The sequence below is a fragment of the Mustela putorius genome, unplaced genomic scaffold (genome assembly GCF_011764305.1).
Source record: "Mustela putorius furo isolate JIRA1106 unplaced genomic scaffold, ASM1176430v1.1 tig00003858_pilon_pilon_pilon, whole genome shotgun sequence".
Classification (NCBI taxonomy): Eukaryota; Metazoa; Chordata; class Mammalia; order Carnivora; family Mustelidae; genus Mustela; species Mustela putorius.
In genome coordinates this window covers 22,062,087-22,078,302 of record NW_025422010.1, presented here as the reverse complement: position 1 = coordinate 22,078,302, position 16,216 = coordinate 22,062,087, and the positions used below count along the sequence as shown (strand labels likewise).

The 16,216-nt window shown below is 36.2% G+C and overlaps 1 protein-coding gene across 1 annotated transcript in view; it reads right to left on the bottom strand.

Moving 5' to 3' along the window:
- PSMA8 (proteasome 20S subunit alpha 8) overlaps window positions 1–1,905 on the bottom strand; it is a 41,100-nt gene extending 39,195 nt beyond the window's left edge. Inside the window, exon 1 of the mRNA XM_004742862.3 lies at window positions 1,710–1,905. Within this exon, the coding sequence (XP_004742919.3) occupies window positions 1,710–1,811 (102 nt within the window). The 5' untranslated portion in view covers window positions 1,812–1,905. The remainder of the gene's footprint in view (window positions 1–1,709) is intronic.
- Between the last annotated feature and the right edge of the window lie 14,311 nt (window positions 1,906–16,216).

The window sequence follows — 16,216 nt, the reverse complement described above, 5'->3', positions numbered from 1 at the left end:
CTAGAGGGCCCAATTAAATAGAAAAATAGTTTAAAAATGATAAGATTCTTTCTAGTGTTATTTTTTTTTTAAAGATTTTATTTATTTATTTGACAGAGAGAAATCACAAGTAGACAGAGAGGCAGGCAGAGAGAGAGAGAGAGAGGGAAGCAGGCTCCCTGCTGAGCAGAGAGCCCGATGCGTGACTTGATCCCAAGACCCTGAGATCATGACCTGAGCCAAAGGCAGCGGCTTAATCCACTGAGCCACCCAGGCGCCCTCTAGTGTTATTTTTTTTACCACTTTACATTTGATAGATTTATAATAAAAGCAAATTATTTCCTTCCATAATTAAGTTGGTATGGAAAGTGAGGAAAATAGAGACACTGCTAGACTCAGAAATGCACGGTGTATTCTCATTTCGAGAGATTTAAAAAATTTGTATCCTTCAGGGATGCCTGGGTGGCTCTGTCAGTTAAGCATCTGCCTTCTGCTCAGGTCATGATCTCCAGGTCCTGGGATCAGGTCCCTGCATCTCGCTCCCTGCTCAGTGGAGAGGCTGCTCTCCCTCTGGCTGCTGCTCCCTCTGCTTGTGTGCTCGTGCGCTCTCTCTCTCTCTCTCTCTCTCTCTCTGACAAATAAATAAAACCTAAAAAAAAAAAAAATTGTATCCTTCTGAATTCATAAGTTAGGATTTAGAAGATCTGGGGTAATAGATCCTTGGTCACTATGGCAATTTTGTCCTTTTTAATTTTTATAAGTCATCGTGATTTTTAAAAAAAGATTTTATTTATTTATTTGACAGACAGAGATCACAATGGGGGTGGGGAAGCAGGCTCCCCGAGGAGCAGAGAGCCCAATGCGGGACTCCATCCCAAGACCCTGAGATCATTACCTGAGCTGAAGGCAGAGGCTTAACCCACTGAGCCACTCAGGCGCCCCTAAATCACCATGATTATTAAATGTAATTAAAACTTGTCAGGAGTATTACTGCTACCTTGAATATTTAAGTTTTCAGAAATATGGATACTTAAATGTAAAATAGGGTACAATCTCTCAAAGAATTCCAGCATTATTTGAACAACAAAGAAAAAGAAATGTGGCAAAAGAACACAGATTCTTGGGGCTTAGAGCCTCTAAAAGGCTGCCAAATATGTGGTGGAAAATCTTAGGACAATTACTTTCAACAGGAGGAAATGTGTGATAACCGGCTTAGCGTTTTTGACCATTTCTTCGCCAACAGATTCAATTTTACATTGATTTATCCCTATTTCAGGAGGCAGGCATGTCCTATTTTTAATGTAATCACCATTAAACAACAGTACCCACGTGAAGGAACTGTTACTTTTCCAAGCATCTGTGGATTCCCGAGGAAGCCGATCATATGCATCCAGAAAGGCGGTGACCAAGCGGATGAAGTTTTTTCTTCCCTTATTGTCAGACACAGCATTACTGTCTCTTCTAAAATCAAGGCTTCCACTCACACCCTAGTTCTGTGTCTGCAGCTATGGTTTTTCGAAAGCAGCTGCACACCTACGAAATCTACCCATTTTTCAGAATTGGCGTATTTCTAATTTCAGAAAGGGCCTCTCTCTCGATAAAAATTAGGAATCGATTCTCACAAGCGGAAGACTCTCCTTTTCTGACCCCCCTCCATCAGGGCCTTGGGTTGGGGCAGCGGGGTGAGGAAGGCACGGCCGGGAGCAAGGGTGGAGAAGCTGATCGCTCACCGCGGTGGATCCTTTCTTCACTGCTTCCTGGGCATATTCCACTTGGAAAAGGTGTCCATCTGGGGAGAAGACAGTGATTGCCCGGTCATACCGAGATGCCATGGCACAGGCCGACGCCAATTCCTGCGGCGCCAACGACGCTAGCTCTGGAGAAGCGCGTGAAGAGTCTCGCCGGCTGCCACGTGCCACCCGGAAGTGCTTGCCCAGAGCCTCGCGATGCCTCCCGGAAGTGCTCGTGCTCTTACCGCGAGATGCCCTCTGGCAGCCCTGGCGTCCACCCTCCTCGGTGCCACTGAAAAGTCTTTGTTCCGCCTGCCTGGGCATGGCTGTGCTTGTGAGATGGCAGCGTTCCTCTGCTACCATTAGTGCTTAGTGCACACTTCCCAGTCCTCCCACTACAGTGTTGCCCTTGGGATGGTGTCCAATCACTCCGGTTTTAAAAATGACACTCAAGGCTAGGGCTTCACGGAGAGAAATTCGAAGATATTTCGGTTTTCGCAAGCCGTCAGAGCACCAGTGGTAAGTTAAATTTCAACCTCTTCACTTTAGCTCCAAATTGCAAATTTTCATTTCGCTCTCTCACATATCTTACGTCGTTTTAAGTCAAGGAAATAAGTAATTTTCTAAATGGTGTTTGTGTTTTTTTCATTTTCTGCCTTGTGAAAGAGAAAATTTTTATTTTCTGCTAATGACAGGAATTAAGATGATACTAATTTAATCAAATACATTTTTTAAAAAGCCCAACTTAACCGTGTGGCTTTGGGTAGGTATATTTCATTTCCCTAAAACCTACTTTCCTGACCTATAAAAGGAGGATAAAAATACTGACTTCACAAGGTTGTTGTAAAAAGCAAATCAAATAACCTATGAAAGCATTACTTATCACAGATAAGCACCTGAAAAATGTTGACTCTTGTTATTAATCATTGAGCTAACTAAAACGTTTATTCTGTAAGAGAGAAATTAGGGAGAATAAAAATGTAGGATGAGCCCACTTAAATGTTTTTTAAATGTATCTGCAAACATATTTCTTTAAATCTATAGAGAAAAGAGTGAGAGGGCATACATCAAGTTGACACGAGTGGTTTTCTTTGCAGGAGTCCAAGGATTGGAAAGAGAAGGAGGAGACATGGTAAGGAGAGAGAAGTTACTGTATTAAACTTTATATTTGTATTTTAAAATTTTTACAGTAAGCATAGTTTATCTTTATACTTTATTAAAACAGTACAATGTCACAGTTTAATGCCCAGAGACTTCCTGCAATGGCAGTCTTGATGGTTTGATCCAGATCTCCTACTGAGAACAACTAAAAATACTGGACAAAAAATTTTTTTAAAAAATATATATTCTGACTCCAAATAGCTAACAGGGAATGAGGAGTTGTGGTGTCAAGATTCGGAAGAGAGAGGACACACTCAGAGGTAAGCCAAAGATTGCAAATACCCTTGAGGTATTGTAATGCCTAGGTGAGTAGTGAAACAGACCTTTTTTTTTTTTTAGATTTTATTTATTTGACAGAGATCACAAGTAGGCAGAGAGGCAGGCAGAGAGAGAGAGGAGGAAACAGGCTCCCTGCCGAGCAGAGAGCCCAATGTGGGGCTTGATCCCAGGGCCCTAAGATCATGACCTGAGCCAAGGGCAGAGGCCTAACCCACTGAGCCACCCAGGTGCCCCGTGAAGCAGACTTTTGATAGACAAAAACTGGATTTCAAAGCGGCATAGTGGGTCATGGTAAAGGTGACCTAGGCTTTGATTTGGGACCCAAAGGACCATAACCCAGAAGGAAGAGTAAACCAAACACACACCTCTTCTTACAAGGACTAACCAAGTTTTGCTTCATCTCTGTTAAAGACTGGAATAAAGTGGTTGATGACAAGAACAAAGGAAAGAGAAAGGTAGCTAAAATTAAATCTCCTTACAACTTGCAGCCCACTGCAGACTGGAATGTCTCATGCTCTAAGACATGCAGAGCACGACATTCCTCAGGGAACTCATGGCTGCTTTAATGTTGTTGTTTTATTAGAGACTGAAAGTGACCTTATCTTAACAATAGCTAGCCCTCCCAGGTCCTGGAGACCTTGCTTTCAACATGCACATAATCCTTAGAGACTTAGGTTACCCATAACCCCCACTAACTAAAGAGTATATAATCAGTCACTCCTCACAATCCCAGTGCAGCTCCTTCTGCCCATGGGTCCAGTCCCCATGCTATAATAAAAGCACCCTTTGCATCAAAAATGCCTCAAGAATTCTTTCTTGACCATTCAATTGGCAGCTGCACATCAGTAGTGTTTCTCAAACTGTGGTCCACAGATCTTTGGAATTATCCAAAACCTTTCAAGGGATTCACAACATCAAAACTATAGTGATAATATTAAAATGGTATTTGTTCTTTCATTGTATGAATATTTACATTTGTAGTGCAAAAGAAATGGGTAAAATTGCTGGAGCTTTAGTATGAATCAAGGCAGTAGCACCAATCTGTACTAATATACACTGTATTCTTTACCACTAAACACTCATTTAAAAAATGCCAACTTCATTGAAGAATGTCCTTGAGTAAGCAGTAAATTATTAATTTATCAAATCTTGACTCATGAATACTTATGTTTTTAAATCTAGAATGGAAAGTATACATAAGGCACTTCTGCTGCCTTCAAAGTAAAGTGGTTAGCTTGAGAAAAAGCACTTTTGTAAATCTTTGAGTTGCTAGCTGAACCAGCCCCCATTCTTTTTTTTTTTTTTTAAAGATTTTATTTATTTATTTGACAGAGAGAGATCACAAGTAGACAGGCAGGCAGGGGTGGGGGGGGTGGGGGCGAAGCAGGCACCCTGTTGAGCAGAGAGACCTATGTGGGGCTTGATCCCAGGACCCTGAGATCATGACCTGAGCCAAAGGCAGAGGCTTTAACTCACTGAGCCACCCATGCACCCCAGTCCTCATTCTCATGGAATATCATTTATATCTAAAAGAGTGACTGACATATTGTGGTCATTTAGGGTTAGATATTTGGACAGACATTTCTGAAAATGAACTGTCACTTCAAGAAAAACAAGAGACAGTATATATTTCCAAAGATAAAATTTAAGCTTTTGTGGGGCCTGGGTGGCTCAGTCAGTTAAGTGCTTGCCTCAAGTCATAGGATCCTAGGATTGGACCCCGAGTTGGGCTCCTGCTTCTCCCTTTCCCTCTGCCTCTCCTCACTTGTGTTCTCTCTCTCCCAATTTCAAATAAATAAATAAATAAATAAATAAATCTTTAAATAAAATTCAAGCTTTTATTTTTTAATTTTTAAAAAAATATTCCATTCATTTATTTGACAGAGAGAGAGAGATAGAGATAGATTACAAGTAGGCAGAGAGGCAGGCAGAGAAAGAGGGGGAAACAGGCTCCCCGTCAAGCAGAGAGCCCAATGCAGGGCTCGATCCTAGGACCCTGAGATCATGACCTGAGCCTAAGGCAGACGCTTAACCCACTGAGCCACAGGTGCCCAAAATTCAAGCTTTTAAAGCAAAAATTAGAATTTTGAAAAACTTGTATCCATCACCGTGAACTTGACAAATGTTTCTGTAATAATTGACTTTACTGATGAGATTGGTGCCCATATTAAAATGTGATTTTTTAATATAGTACTACGTTTGGAAAATATGAATAACTTAGTGAGCCAGGGTTTTCTAGTGACCAAAACATAAATCATGCACAATCATGCATAAATAAGAAATACATTTAAATTCCTACACAGACTAGCAGATTTTATTTATTTATTTATTTTTTATTTTTTTATTTTTTTAAATATTTTTATTTATTTATTTGACAGAGAGAGATCACAAGCAGGCAGAGAGACAGGCAGAGGGAGAGGAGGAAGCAGGCTCCCTGCTGAGCAGAGAGCCCGATGCGGGACTCGATCCCAGGACTCTGAGATCATGACCTGAGCCGAAGGCAGCGGCTTAACCCACTGAGCCACCCAGGCGCCCCAGACTAGCAGATTTTAATGTAGAAGAGTACTAAAAGTTCATTGATGTGATTTATTTATTTATTTGACAGAGAGAGAGATCACAAGTAGGCAGAGAGGCAAGCAGAGAGAGAGAGAGGAGGAAGCAGGCTCCCTGCTGAGCAGAGAGCCCCATGTGGGACTCGATCCCAGGACCCTGAGATCATGACCTGAGCCGAAGGCAGCGGCTTAACCCACTGAGCCACCCAGTTGATGTGCTTTTAGATGACAAATTTTAACTAAGAAACTACCACCTTTTGAATGTTAGTCTAGTAACAAAGATCCAGTGATTGAAATCACTGTAATTTATCTAAGCGATCTAAAAAGGCTATAAAAAAATACTTTATTTTCCAATATAAACCTTTGTGAGGTTGTTTTCCTCCTATATTTCAACCTAAATAACATATTGCAACAGTTGGAATGTAGAAGCAGAGCTAAGAATCCAGCTGTATTCTATTAAGCTGGATATTAAAAAAGATTTATAATTTCATTCTTCTCACTAATGTTTTAAATTTTGGAAAATACAGATTTTTCATTCATTTATTTATTTACTGAAAAGATTTATTTATTTGAGAGAGAGAGAGAGCAAGGGGTAGGTGAAGGACACAGGGAAAGGGAGAGAGAATCTTAAGCAAACTCTCCACTGTGCGCAGAGCCTGATGCAGGGCTTGATGCCACAACCCTGAGATCACGACCTGAGCCTAAACCAAGAGTCCAGTGCTTAACTGACTGAGCCACCCAGGCATTCCAGAAAATATAGGTGTTTTAATAGAAACATATGAAATGTGTAAATATAAATGGGTTTAACTTTTAATGAATTAATAATAAACTTTTAATTTCTAATATGGTAAATATTGATAGGTATAGCCCACAAAAATGAAAGCTCTTCAGGGTCTTCAATAATTTTTTTTCTTTAATAATTTTTAAGAGGGTATTTCTAAGGCTAGAAGTTGGGAAGCACTAGAATAAAGCATTGCTTGTACTCCTAGAGGATTAGTTGCCTGCCAGAAGCAAAAGTAAATTCTCTGTAGAGGAAGATAACATCATGCAGAACCTCAAAGTGTTGCAGTTTCTCATATGCACTATCCTGTGCTCTATTAAAAGTAACCCTGCACACACAAAAAAATGGTGTGACCAAAGAAGAAGAGTAACAATGGGCAATAGAAACAGACATCCAGATAAGATGTCTGTTAATAAGATCCAGATAAGAAGTTATCAAATATAGATTTTTAAAACAAATGTTGCTTATATGCAGGTGATTAAAAACAAGATCAAGATTTTTAGCAGAGACTACAGCTGTTAATGAAGCATGTGTGGAAACTATAGAAATGAATACTATATTAACTGAGATTGAGGACTTAAAATTGGACTTAATATCAGTAATTGGACTTAAAATCAGATTTAGTTGACTTAAAATTGGACTTAAGTCAATAATTGGACTTAAAATCAGTCATAGTTAAAGAGAGGAGGGGGTATTAGAGGATAATTAAAAAATATATATATAAAATTTCCACATCAAAGCAGAGAGAGATAAGAGGATAGAAAACACTGAAAAAGAATCTAAAACATAGTAGGTGTGTTGAAAAACCAAATGTAGGTATAGTTAGAGTACCAGATAATAAGAGGTTAAAAAAAAATAGGGCAGAAACAACATATAAAGACACTTTGTTTAGAAATTTTCAAACTGGCAAAAGAATCAAAGAGCAGATTTAAGAAAAACTATTAATAGCAAAAAGGATTAAATAAAAGAAATTCCCACTTAGTAAAATTACAGTAAATCCAATGTAAACCAAAGACATTGAGAAAAGTCTTAAAACTCTCTAAAGAGAAAAGATAGGTATATTATCAAAAGAAAGATAATAAGGCTGTCATCTGACTTTAGTAGTAATATGGAATTCTACCTTCAACATGCTAAAATATATGCAAATCTGGTATGATAATCTGTTTCTAGTGAAAATAGCTTTTAAATTTGAAGGCAAAATTAAAGTGTTTTTCACACAAAACCATAAAAGATTCGTTACCAGCAAACACTCATGGAAGGAAATATTAAAAATTGTTCTTCAGATAGAAGCACATTATCACAGGTGGAAATTTGGAGATGGAGGGAAAAAAAGACCATCAAGGGTAAACATATGCATAAGCTCAAATAAATATTAACTGAACAAAACAATCCCTATGAGATTATAAATATATATAATATTAAAATATTAAGAAAATAACATATAATTTGGATAGAAAAACAAATGAACTTAAAGTGTTCTAACTTCCCTTTATTGTTTCAGAAAATAGTAAAATTTCAATAAAAAATTTCTAATTTATATTACACTAATTGATCCAAAATGCATATATAATCTCCGAGGTAAGCACTAGGAGAACCATATAAAAATATATAACCACGTGCTTTATAATACTTTATTATAATGAAATGATAATAAATAACAAAAAGAACACCCAAAAGGAAGAAAAAGGAATATGTAACAGGATGGAAAACAGGAAGCAAGTTGTATTTTAGAAGGTTTCAAGATAACTATATTAATACTTAACATTCTCTATAATGAAATAAATATTTCAATTATAAGACAAATATGGCTGAATAAAAGGAAATGCACCTATATGCTGCTTACATGAGACAAACATTAAACTGAAAGTAAAAGAATGAAAAAGATATCATGTAAACACTAAACAAAAAGAGCTATTATATAGTGTAACAATGTATAGTTCAAGTCAAGATACATAGGAAGAGATATTGAGGGATATTTTGTAATGATAAAAGGTGTAATTTACTAGGAATACTTAATTCTAAATTTGTACCTAATGCCAACCATATATTTAGGATAAAGTAAAAACTTATAGTAGAAAGAAGAAGAAATAGAGAAACCCACAATTATAGTCAGAGATTGTAACACAATATTTTGGTAATTGATAAAATAAAGCAGATAAAAAAAATTGAAAATAATAGAAAATATTCAAGAAACATAATCTTTGTCTAATATATATATACACACATATCAATACTATGTCTAGCAACTATAGACTGCACATACATTTTGAGCAAACACTGAACACTTATAAAAATAACACTTATGGAGTGCCTGGGTGACTCCGTGGGTTAAAGCCTCTGCCTTCGGCTCAGGTCATGATCCCAGGGTCCTGGGATCGAGCCCCACATTGGGCTCTCTGCTCAGCGGGGAGCCTGCTTCTCCCCCTCTCTCTCTGCCTGCCTCTCTGCCTACTTGTGATCTCTCTCTCTGTCAAATAAATAAATAAAATCTTTAAGAAAAAACCAAAAAACAAAAAACTAAATTTGTACCTAAATTTGTACCTAATGCCAACTATATATTTGTCAAGCCAGTTTTACAAATTTCAAAGGCCCCTGAGAATTAAGCCAGAAATCAGTAACAGCAACATTATTAGAAAACACCCATGTATTTGAAAATTTTCTAAATAACATGGGTCAAAGAAGAATCTACAATGGAAATTATAAAATGTTTTCAATGGAATCATATTAATATGATTATTAATATGAAATATAAAATATGAAAATACATGCATTTTAAATAAATGTTATAAATAAATATAAATAAAATATATAAAATATAAATACATAAATTTAAATATATTAAAATATAATAAATATAACGTGATGCTGCAAAAGCAGTGCCTAGGGGGGAAATTATAGCATTAATATATACATTATAAGAGGAGAAAGACTAAGAATCATTACCTAGGCATCAAAGTTAAGATGTTACTTTAAAAAACAGCTTATTAAACCCAGGGCAAGTAGAAGGAAGGAAATATAAAGATAAGAATAGAAATCAATAAAATATAAAATATATAGTAGGGAATGTAAAGAAAGCTGAAAGACCATTGATAAGGCTAAAAGTTGACAAATGGTTGGCAGAAGTAATTAAGAAAAAAGAAAGAGGACCTTATTAAAGATTGTAATGACATTAAAAAGTTATGAGTAACTTCATGCCAGTAAGTTGGAAAATTTAGAATAAAAGGGCAGATTATTATAAAACATTGTAAAACTAATGAAAGAAAAAAGAAATATCTCAATGGTCCCAAATCTGTTAGTAAATTAAATCCATAAACAAAACATTGTCTCAAGGAAGACCCTTGGCCCAGGGGTATCGCTGGTGAATCCTATGGAACATTTAAGAAGGAAATAACACCAATCTTACACAAAGTTGTCACAGAAATAGAAAAGAGACTGCTTCCATACTTGTATTATGAAAGAGGGTAACTTTTTTTTTTAATGCCCAATGTGGGGCTCAAACTCATGACCTGGAGATCAAGAGTCTCATGCTCTACTGATAGCCAGCCAGATACCCCATGAAGCAGCATAATCTTAAGAGCAAAACCTGAGGATACTATAAGAAAGTGAAATTGTAGGCTGTTTTCACTCATGAACATGTATACAAAGATCCTGAGTAAAATACTAATAAATAGAAACTAGCAGTATATAAAAAATACACATTATATGTATATCACAACAGGGTTGAGTTATTCTAGGAAGCAATCAGTGTAATTTACCACATTAACAGAATAAAGCAGGAGTTATCAAACTATTGCTCAGGAACCAAATATGACCTGCTTTTTTTAGTTTTACTAGAAAACAGCTATGCCTATCTTTTTATATTATTGCCTTCTCATTAAAATTACAGAGTTGTGTAATTGTGAGGGAACCCAGATGGCCTGCAAAACCTGAAATACTGTCTGGTCCTTTATAGAAAAAGTTTGTTGACTCATGAAATAGAGGGGAAAAAAACCTATTTCAGTAAATGCAGAAAAGCATTTAATAAAATCCACTGTCTCATGCAATCTTATTGACCCATAATCTAGGGATTGAAAGGAATTTCCTTAATCTGCTAAGGGGCTCTACAAGAAACCTCCAGAAAACATCATACTCGATGGTTAAATATTGGAACTTTTTTTCATTTTGAGATCAGCACATACCTGAGAGTACCTGCTTTCTTCATTTCTATTTAACTTTGTATTGGAGTTCTTTGTAAGTAGCATATGGGAAGAAAGAAGAAACCTTACTGGAAAGGAAGAAATGAAGATCACATTATTTTTAGATGACCTAATTGTGTATATAATAAAGAGTCCAAAATAAATGATAAATTGCTGGTATTAGTAAGTGAATTTAAGGAGGTCGACAGACATTTGATATAAAATCAGCTGTACTTCTGTAAACCAAAAACAGATAATTAGAAATGAAATAAAAAAGATATCGTGTATGTAGTATAGGAAATACATATAGACTTCTATACAGAAAAACCTAAAATATTATTGGAAGAACCTAAAGAAGATCTAAGTAAGGGGAGGTATGTATCATATTCCTGATTTGGCAAACTCAAATTGATCTAGATATTCACTGCAATATCAATAAGAATGCTAACATTTTTTTTCCTTAGGAAGTACTTTAATTAATATTTAAATTTTGTATAGTAGGATGAATTTTTACCAATGTATACACCTATGTAGTTATGACCACAATAAAAATATGGAATATTTTCATCATTACAGAACATTACTTTGTGCTTCTTTGTAGTAATCATATCCTTCATCCTCATCCCTAGTCAACTGTTGACCTAATTTTTCACTATACATTGATTTTTCCTTATTTAGATTTTTAAATATATGGAACCAACAGTACTTTCTTGTGTGACTTTTTCTGTGCAACCTAATGTTTTTGAGATTCGTCCATTTTGTTTCATATATTAATAGTTCAGTCCTTTTTATTCTTGAGTAGTATTCTGTTGTATAAATGTATCATAATTTATCCATTCACTTCTGTGGACTATTTGGGTTTTTTCTAACTTAACGCTATTTTTTAAAGATTTTTATTTATTTACTTAGAGTAGAGAGAGAGAGAGCGAGGGAGCATGAGCAAGTGGGGAGGCAGGGGGAAAGAGAGAGAGAGAGAATCTCAAGCAGACTCTGTGCTGAGCGCAGAGCCTCATTCGGGGCGGGATCCCATAACCCTGAAATCATGCCCTGAGCTGAAATTGAGAGTTGGATGCTCAACTGACTGAGTTACCCGGACATCCCTAACTTAACCCTATTTTTATCAAAGGTGCTATGAATACTAGTATATGAGTCTTTGTGTGGGTAATACGTTTTCATTTCTTTTGGGTAAGTAATAAATACCCAAGTGTGCAATTGCTGGTTGATATGATAAGTGCATGTTTAACTTTATAATAATCACTAGCTGCTTTTCAGAGTGGTTGTATCATTTGTACTCCTGCTAGCAGTATATGAATGTTCCTAGTTGTTGCACTTAACTTTCCAAAATGTGAAGATGTCATCCTTTTTAATTCTGGCTTTTTTAGTGGGTATTTGATGGTTTCTCAATGTGGCTTTACTTTACATTTCCGTGATGATTAATGATGGAGAGCAACTTATCATGTATTTATTGGCCACTTGTATGTCATCATTCTAAAAATGTCTCTAAGTCTTTTGTCCATTTTGTTAGTAGTGTTTTCTTATTGAATAGTAAGCGTTCTTTATATATTCTAGACAAAAATTCTTTGTTTTAATGTTCATAAATTCATGTCTTTTCTCCCGGATTATGGCTTCTCTTTTCATTTTCTTATGATATCTTTGAACAGCAGAATTTTTATTTTTAATGAAAATTTATCAGGTTTTTCTTTTATGCTTCTTGCCTTTTGTGTCATAGCTAAGAAATATATGCTTCACTCAGGGTCATGAAGAGTCTCTACTATTTGTGTTTTTTTGCAGAAGTTTTATAGTTTTGCTTTTAAAATTTAGGTCTGTAATCTATTTCAAATTACCTATTGTATATACGTGAGGAAAAGGTCAAAGATAACTTTTAAAAACATGGATATCTAGCTGTTCCAAAACAATTCATTCTCCCACTGAAGTATCGTGGCATCTGTTTTAGTTTCCTAGGGCAGCCATAATTACCACTAATGTGGTGGCTTAAAATAACAGAAATTTATTAGCTCACAATTCTGGAGGCCAGAAAGCTAAAATCATGATGTCTGCAGACTGCACCATAATATTATGCTATTATTTTTCTTTTAAAGAAAATATATAATAAATATGATTTCTAGGTTACTTTAATATAAGAACAACAGTTTGTAAGGTACTGAAGACCTTACCAGTATTTCAATGCATATTGCCCAAGATTCAACCATAAATGTTAGATGGGAAAAAACATTGTATTAGTTTTCTATTGCTGTTCTAATAAATTATGACCAATAATGGCTTAAAACAACAAATTTATTATCTTCAAGAGTTAGAGGTCAGACATCTAAAATGGACCCCTTCTGGGCTATAATTTAAGTGTTAGCCTGCTGGGTTCCTTCTGGAAGCTCTAGGGGAGAATCTGCTTACTTTATCCATCTTCCACAGGCTGCCCACATTCCTTGGCTCATGACCCCCTTTTATCTTCAAAGATAAAACTTGACGGCCAGTCAAGTTTTTCTCAAGACACCATCTTACTGATTTTTTAACTCTGTAATTTCACTGTTCCCTAGGTAAGGATATTTATAAATTACAGTGGGCTGACTCAGATAAGCCAGGATAATTTCTTTAAGTTCAGCTAGTTAATCACTTGAATTTTGACACTTAATTCCATTTAGTTATTTAACCTATCATATTTACAGGTTCTGAGGATTGGGAGGTGGTCATCTCTGTGAGGATGAAATTATTCTGCCTATCACACCCATTCATAAGAAAGTTAACAATTCATAGGGAAAGTAGTATAGTTGACCCTTGAACAATGCAAGGATTAGGAATGCTGACCCCACATGCAGTTGAAAGTCAATGTGTAACTTTTAACTTCCCAGAAATTTAACTAATAGCCTACTTTTGACCAGAAGTGTCTTACTAATAGCATAAAAAGCTGATTAAAACATGTTATATGTATTATATAGTGTATTCTATAGGCTAGAGAAGAAAATGTTAAGAAAATCCTTAAGAAAAAAAATACATTTTCTTCTTTTTTTTAAGTTAACATATGATGTTGGAGAAAATACAATACATATATAATAACATATAATGTTTGGAGAAAATACATTTAGAGTACTGTATTATGTCCAAAAAGTCTGCATATATGTGGACTTATGCAGTTCAAAGCCACATTGTTCAAGGGATATTATAATCCTCTCTAAAACTGTGAAGTCGTTCAAGAGCAGTTATTCTTTTACTACAACATAGTAACCACATCATATAGAAGTCAGAGAACATCCTAGGTAGGGAAAAATCCCATTTGATTTCTGTTTTAGGCTGAAAAAACTTTTTTAAAAAAGATTTATTTATTTGACAGAGAGAGAGAGAGAATACAAGCAGGGGGAGCAGCAGAGGGAGAGGGAGAAGCAGGCTTCCTGCTCAGCCTCCCATGAAGGGCTCTGAGCCCAATTATGAGCAGACAGGCTTGGTCTATGCCTCCCCATGTATTCAAAGAGTTTATGGCAGCACAGAGACTTTAAATATCAGCAAATTTGATAAAATGGGTATTCAATTAATTACAAAACAGTATGTATTAGAGAAATGCTTATATGAACGTAATCTCAATTATCTGTACATATATGATATAATTTTGTGAATTAAGATAATTTTTAATGCCGTAATTTTGCCTTGTTATTATATGACCTCAATTCCTTCTTTACATGTCTCCATTTTTATTCCGTTTTCTCCTTAACTAAATACTGGGTACTCTTCATTCTTTTTCTCCCAAATCTGCTACCACTCAGTCTATACTTTGGGATTCCTCTCCCCCCAAAACTAATGGTCAAACAAGACAGAAAGGAAACTTGAGAGTAACATAGGGTTCCTTTAAAGTTTCTTTTCTTACAGAGATCATTTGATTTCTGGCTTGATCTTTAATGCCCTCCTATTGATGTCATGTGATGGACACAGAAAATAAAGGTATTTTTATGGCACACATGCCATCACAGAAAAGGCTGAGGTTATTCATGCCTAGTGCCCTAGGCCCCAATCTTCTACTCTGAAGGAAAGAACACCTTGGGCTGACCTGTTACTTATCTTCAGTTAATTTCTTTTCCTATTGTTGGGAAGCTATAATTTAAACAAAGAAGGTACTTATCTTTTGGTACCTACTTGGAATAGAAGTCTGCTTTGCACTTTTTTTTTTTTTTTAAATTGGAATATAGAAACTCAGACAACTATTCCCACTGGTTCATGTTGTTAAGATTTCAGTGCTATCTTCCAAGCAGACACAATTGGGTAGGATCATGCTTCATTTTTCCAACTGAAATATTCCTCTTAACAGTTAAGGTACCATTTTTAAAAAAAGATTTTTGTTTTAAGTTACCTCTGCTCCCAATGTGGGCTGGAACTCACAACCCCTGAGATTGAGTCACATGATCTACCCATTGAGACAGCCAGGTGCCCCAAGGTGCTTTTGTGTAAACATCAAGACATGATGGTGACAGTCAGGTGTTGGACATAGTGTGTTAATGGTGAACAAGACTTGGTAGGCCCCCCCCCATCCCCCAAGGCTTAGGGTAGTGAAACACAAGAATTCTAAGAAAAACTATTATTAGTAGGAGTATGAATTCTCTTTCTTTATTCTTAGGATAGCTTAAGTCTTTCTATCCTTTAGATGTCAGTTAACAGAGAAGGCTTCCCACTCTTACTCATGTGATTGCCCATCATTTTCTCATTCCTTATTGGCATCTAATCGTTTTAGACGTTTACGTATTTACATATTTGTTTGTTTCTAATCTGTCAGCCCTATCAGATTATAAACTCCATGAGAGCTGGTTCCATGCTCACCTTATTCACAGTTGTATCCTAGGTGTCTTGCATAAAGACAAGCAGACTAGCACACAAAATGCAGCCACATTTGCTTAATAAATGAAACTTATGACCTCTTGCAAAGAGCATGTATTTGAAACAAAAATTTTTCAATGTGCATTTTTATCTTATTTTTTCCAGTTTTATATATAAACGAAGTGACTGACTTTTGAGTCTCATTACTGTTGGGTCATATTTTACATAAACGTTTCCTTTGTGTTACATGGATGTCCGAATTTAGAGAATAATAATTATTACAACCCTGACAACCTCCCCCACCCCCACACACATTACCCACATTTGCCGGTGTTTCTGGCATAATTCGAGAGCTTTGGATTTTTTCTTTTTTTTTTTTTTTAATTTCCTCACACTGATTTGAAGCCTGGCAGCTCTGACCTAATTTGCAAGGCATTAAATGTATAATTGTTTAAGTGTGAAAGTGCACGATCTCAAAACTTAACCCGAAAGATCCACGTCGGACGAAATCGACGCGCATTTCTGCCAAGGGTTTGTCCCAAGCGTAGAACGACTCTCCAAAGTCTCTCTAGCCAAGTTGGCGGACTGCCCTGAGTACTGGACACAGCCTTCCTTTCTCGATTTGGGGGTCAGGCTTACTTCCCAACTGTTAAAGCACGCCTGTGTGTGCGTGCGAGACTTGTGAACCATGAGGTGCGCCTTTGGGGCGTAGCCGAGCAGTTTAAACCAGCGAATCCGCGTTCATCT